The 6,062-nt window shown below is 45.6% G+C and overlaps 1 protein-coding gene across 1 annotated transcript; it reads right to left on the reverse strand.

Annotated features, from left to right (window-relative positions):
* Nucleotides 1-1,585: 1,585 nt before the first annotated feature.
* LOC137184036 (uncharacterized) lies at nt 1,586-4,623 on the reverse strand. Its single transcript, XM_067591328.1, has one exon. The coding sequence runs from the start codon at nt 2,696-2,698 to the stop codon at nt 1,586-1,588; it is 1,113 nt and encodes a 370-aa protein (XP_067447429.1). The 5' UTR covers nt 2,699-4,623.
* Between the last annotated feature and the right edge of the window lie 1,439 nt (nt 4,624-6,062).

The raw sequence follows: 6,062 nt of genomic DNA on the forward strand, positions 1-6,062 counted from the left end.
TGTGATGGCTCGATTACCCCCAGGCACTGCATCTCCTCCACCTCCTTCAGGAGCTTTGCCACCAGGTGTTGGGGCACTCGATAGGACCTCTGGTGAACCGGCCCCCTGTCTTTCAGGCGGATGACGTGCTCCACCAGGTAAGTCTTCCCTGGGTTAGCAGCGAACAGCTTGGAGACTCGCTGGAACACCTGGTTCAGCTGGCTGCACTGGCTGACAGAGAGATGGTCGAGAGCAGGTTCAGCAGACTGGTTGAGGTCAGCTAGGGTAGACTCCTCCTCCCCTTCACTGCCCACCCCCGTCACCAACAGGGATGCCACGGGAACCTGAACTGGAGCCTCCTTCCACTCCTTCAATAGGTTGACGTGGTAGATCCACTTTGCCTTTTTCTTGTCCGGGTGGTGGAACTCGTAGGTCACAGGGCCCATCTTCCTGAGGACTATGTATGGGCCCTGCCACTTAGCCAGTAATTTGCTGTTGGAGGATGGCAGGAGGAGCAGGACTTTCTGGCCAGGCTGAAACTCTCTGTGCCTGGCCTGTCGGTCGTACCATGCCTTCTGGATCTGCCGGGCCTCACATAGGTTGACCTCAGCCTTGTCTTGGTACTTTGCCAGCTGGTCTCTCATCTCCAACACAAACTGGACCACACTACGATCGCTGGCGCTGGTTGCAGGAGCCTCCCAGGTCTTTAGCAGCAGGTCCAGTGGCCCCTGGACATCCCAGCCGTACAGTAGCTCAAACGGGGAGAAACCAGTGGAAGCTTGAGGGACTTCCCTGTAGGCAAACAGCAGGAAGGGCAACCACTGGTCCCAGTCCCATCCGGTGTCGGCAACGAACTTCTGCAGCATTTTATTCAGGGTTTGGTTGAACTGTTCAACCAACCCATCAGTCTGAGGGTGGTATGGGGTGGTCTTGATTGCTGCAATGCCCAACTGTCGATGGAAGAGCTGCAGGAGCCTGGAGGTGAAGTTTGTCCCCTGGTCCGTTATGATCTCGTCCAGAACACCAACCCTGGAGAACAGCTGGACAAGACACCACAGCACAGCAGGGGCAGTGACAGTGCACAAGGGAAAGGCTTCAGGAAACCTTGTGGCATAATCGCAGACCACCAGAATGTACTGATGCCCTCTACTGCGTCGCACCAACGGGCCAACAATGTCCATGGCTATATGCCTAAAAGGGGTGGAGATAATGGGCAGAGGCTGGAGATAGGCACGGTCTGATTGGCAGACATAGCAGGTTTTCTGGCAGGTGGGACAGGTTCTGCAGAAAGTTTGGACATCTGTATACATGGAGGGCCAATAGAATCTGGAGGCTATGCACAGATAGGTTTTGTTGCGACCAAGATGACCAGCCCAAGGCAAGGTGTGTGCCAGGTGCATTATCATTGGTCGACATGACCCAGGAACCACGAGACGCTTGACCCCGTCAGCCAGTGCATACAGGACATCACTGTAAATGACAAAGCATTCTTTTCCCCCCTTTGCCATATCCAGCCCCCCAACTGCTTTGGCGAACGATGGCTTAGGAGTCCCATCCTCCCTTTGCAAGGCCCCAATGTCCCCAGGCACCTTCCATATGTCCTTTGTCAGTCCCTCTTTACAGTCTGGATGCCTGGTTTTAAGCCCCTTTTCAAAACGTCGCTGGCGGCGAGACTTCCTCGGGCCCTTTGTGCCCCCCTCAAACAAACTGCAGTCCAGGGTTGAAAAGGGTTCTGGATCTGGTCCCTTTCTCTGCCGGACGTCAGCCCCGCTCTGGCCTGGGCGCGGGTGATCACCTGACCTGACAAACCCTTAACCCCGTCACTGTCTTTGGCCTCCACATCCAGCAGCACATCAAGTAGCACCGGTAAGTCCCATCCCAGTATGGCAGCTAAAGGCAACTTTTCCACCACCCCCACAGTCAGCAAATAGGGTTGCTCATCCACCACCACAGTCAGATCAGCAGTAGGGTAGGAATGGCTGTCCCCGTGTACACACAAAATGTCCTCCTGTCTGCTATAGTCCACAATGCCCGTTGGCACTAAATCCCTACGGACCAGCATCAGAAAGCTGCCCGAGTCGACCAGAGCAGTCACAGGTTCACCATTAGTCGTAATCTCTTTAAAACGCTGCCACCTTCCCACAGCCCTTACATCCTCAGCGCGGGGAGTGTAGCATGCACCACTCAGTTTAGCTTTTCTGATGGGGCATAGAGCAGTTTTGTGGCCTGCCTGCTGACAGTAAAAGCAGATGAGCTCCTTACTGGAACTGTGCTGGCTGGGTGCAGGGCGGAGTTCTCCCGGCAGATGTAGGTTGGCTCTGGCTGCTGGTCTGGGCTGGGAAGAAGGCTGACGACCAGGACCACCTTGGTATGAAGCTGGGCCTCCCCTTCGTGCGTTGAGGTACTGTTGCGCTAGCTTGGCCGTAGCTAGTCCATCTGTAGGCTCATGCTCCTTCACCCAGGTGTGGATGTCTGCAGGGAAAACATGTAGAAGCTGCTCCAAAATGATCTGCTCGCTGATCTGCTCCTTTGTGTGCTGCACCGGATTAATCCATCGTCGGTAGAGACCCTTTAAGCAATGGTAGGTCTCTGCTCGGTTTTCCCCGGATGGCAATGCCATGGACTGGAACTGCTGACGATACGTTTCCGGCGAGATGTCAAACTTGGTCAGGAGCGCCGCCTTTAGGTCTGGGTAAGAGTGAGCCCTCTCCTCGTCCATAGCTGTGTAGGCCTCAAGAGCCTGTCCGGTGAGTAGAGGCACCAGGCGACATGCCCACTCACACTCTGGCCAGCTTCATGTTCTGGCAATGCGCTCGAAGCGAAGCAGGTAATTTTCAATGTCAATGTTCATTCTTCAAAATGTCAAAAGCCAGAGGATGTGAAGCTAATTGCTAGAAAAGAGTAATTAATGTTCACAAAGATGACAACATTACAAATCATGTACTACATGTTGCAGAGTACATTAATTATTTTCTTACCAGATGTGGTCGTGTACTTAGTTGTTAGTGCAACACGGGACAAAAAGGAATTCACTTGTTTACCCTCCTCACCAATAGTCATACCTAATGCCATTGGAAAGACATGATAAAACAGATCAATATGGAACATGGGATGTAGGATTTCAAATTTATTTCACAGAAAGTAAAACCTTCCTGATGCCATTTCAGACCTATGAATGTCTTAGTGTTTGCTTCATGTTTAGTCATGAGTTATTCTCTGCTGCATGTTGGACAACTAACCTGCTTCCTCCTGATTATGACCACCCCACTGCACCTGTGGTGAAATGAGAAACATTAGTAATTCTCCATATAACCCGCTAAAATGGATTTTAAAAATCTCACACTACATGAAAGATATCAAACAATATTATATTGTGCAATATGTGCACAATTGGTTCACAAGTATATAACGCATAGATTCAGACATAACTACCAGCCATGCACAGCTGTGAGTGATGCCTGAATCTATGCGTTATATACTTGTGAACCAATTGTGCACATATTGCAACTATTCTGAATACAATAACCTTTATTTTTTTGCTGTATTCATAACACAATATATAGAAGATAAACTAAAAGTTAAGATAAATTTACCTCACATTTCCCTGAGTGACCCTTGGCATGCAAGACAGACAGGAAAGGCTTATTTTGTAAGAGTGGCATGAGATGGGGAAAAGACTCGCACAGCTTCTGCAGGTACGGATGGTATTTGCACATGATGTCAATGCAAATGTAATCTATCCTATAGGCCGTGGCAAGCTCCTTGTGCAGGAAAAGAGGACAGGCAAATATCTCTCCTCTAAACATGTTTAAGGCTTTGAATAGTATGCCATGATGGCAGACAGCCACCTCCACACCCTCTTCATCCACCTTTGACCCAGACTTTTTGGCACTTTCTCTTGCAGCAGTCCACTGGAATTTTCACACACACATTTTCCAGATAACTTTGAAAACATTTTCACACACACAAAAAAATCAAAAACATGCAAAATTATTAATTAGCTCTTCAAAATTAAAAGAAGGTATTGTAACCCTAATCATAATTTTCTACCCAACCCAAATGAGAAGTAGCCAGCATGTCTATAGTTTTCTAAGAGTGGGACTTTTCAGGTTTGCATTTTAATGAGCATATTTTTAACTTGTAGGCTTAATTTTCTACAATGACTTGTCAATTTTCTATCAAATCACCAATGTATGATCATGTCTAACTGGAGCACATCTGTGTGGGAACCCTCCTCAAACATTCCTTAGTTCCTTCATGCAAGAATAAGGGGCACACTGCTGCACAGAGCACAGTTAATACATCTGATATCAGGCCAGTGTTGCAATGTGTCTTAAGGGTTACCCACATCTTTCTATAAGATTGTGTCTTCATCATATTTGGTTTATATACTAATCAAATCTTTTGAAATTAAAATAAAAAACTACTGTAATCTGATCCATGACCTATTGGTATCTACCTATATCTACTACTCACAGGTTGGACTCGATTATGAATCATCTCCACAAAGTCTGCCACTTCCTTGTCTTTGGCTAAAAATGCACTGTCAAAGTATGCATTTTCAGCTATTCTAAAGAATTAAAAGGAGACAGATATTAGATCCATGAACAAAAACTCTTTCGAAATTTACATCACACTTATTTTTGTTTGACATCTGGTACCTTCAAACTGCTGGCAGTTTCATATAGATTTCCTTATTTTTTTTCAAAAACAAAAACAATGACAAATGATAGTAATAACCAGTACCCTTTAGTCCGACTGAAGCGATACATCTTCCTGTTTCCGTCAGAAATGGCTGCCTCATGATAGTGCTTCTACTATAAGTGACTACATTCATGAACTGCAGAAAAAGTTTTATGACTTACACGCCCAAAGGAGCTGGAACAATGGTCAAGCATTTTAACAAATGCATGCCTGGATAAATCTCGTGCAGTGACTTTCAGTTCTTCAAATGCGTAAAACACATCAATTTTTAATATGGTTTGAAATTCTACATTACCAGGCCAGTAACCAATAGCCTGGAGGTCTGTCAGTCCAGGAGTCCATAATTTCAAGCAGGACTTGCAGGTAATGGAGGGCAGGGACCGATCATAGCATCCTGTGGAAACAAAGGAAACATGATATTTTGAATGAACACTTCAAAGTGTTGGTTCTCTCCATATACAGCATGTAGACTCAACATCATATCCTCATGCTTCAATAATTGAACCAGGATAATGGCTCATTCAATACCAACAGTGATGTCAGCAGACAGGCTACAAATAACAAGCAAAAGAAAGAAAGAAGACAATCACCAAAATGATAATGTTTCTAAATCTGAAAGACCTTTAAACCATTTCATACATACCTTGTTCACATACTGCATGTGCCCCATTATTATCTATTGATATGTAGCATGTAGGTGGAATTGCTTTATAAAAGCCCTCCACCATAGAGTCCCAACACAATGTTGATGAATGGACACATCGCATTTGCTGCATAACAGTTCTTTAGGCAGGCAATCTCAGCATCTGATTACAGCCTGTTGCATGTTGCAGTGGTCACATAGCTCAAGTGGGGTTTTCTCTGCTGAGAGCATCAATTCTAATAGATGTGGCCTTGCATTCTCCCATTTCTCATCTGACAGTGTCTGCCGCATCTCCCAGGTCCTAGAAACAGTCTCTGTTGCGTCTGAACACTCTAATGGATCGTCCATCAAGCTGTCTTTTAGCAACTGGAGCTGTGAGTCTAAAGCAGAGAGTGAAATTATTATCTTCCAAGGTGTAGTCACTCCTAATTGATATGTTTTGGTAGCATTTTTAATTTCAAAATACCCACATGTAAAATATAAAACAATGATCAAATTCTAAATAAGAAAGGTGAAGCAATTACATCAATGTGAAATTTGAATTTACAACACACACACACACACACAGAAAGAGAACTACATTAAGAAACGATCATGGAGCTGACGACTTACAAATAGTCTGCTGTGCCTCTTGCACTTCTAACAGGGTAGCTAAAATGTGACAAGACAAAGAAAGAAAAAGAAAGAAAACACAGATGAAAGCATGGTTGTGTAGTAACATTTTGAGGTTCTTGTT

Source organism: Thunnus thynnus, chromosome 6, assembly GCF_963924715.1.
Source record: "Thunnus thynnus chromosome 6, fThuThy2.1, whole genome shotgun sequence".
In the NCBI taxonomy this organism is placed as follows: Eukaryota; Metazoa; Chordata; class Actinopteri; order Scombriformes; family Scombridae; genus Thunnus; species Thunnus thynnus.

Coding starts and splice junctions, on each gene's coding strand:
- LOC137184036 (XM_067591328.1), bottom strand. CDS start 2,698: ATGGACGAGGAGAGGGCTCACTCTTACCCAGACCTAAAGGCGGCGCTC.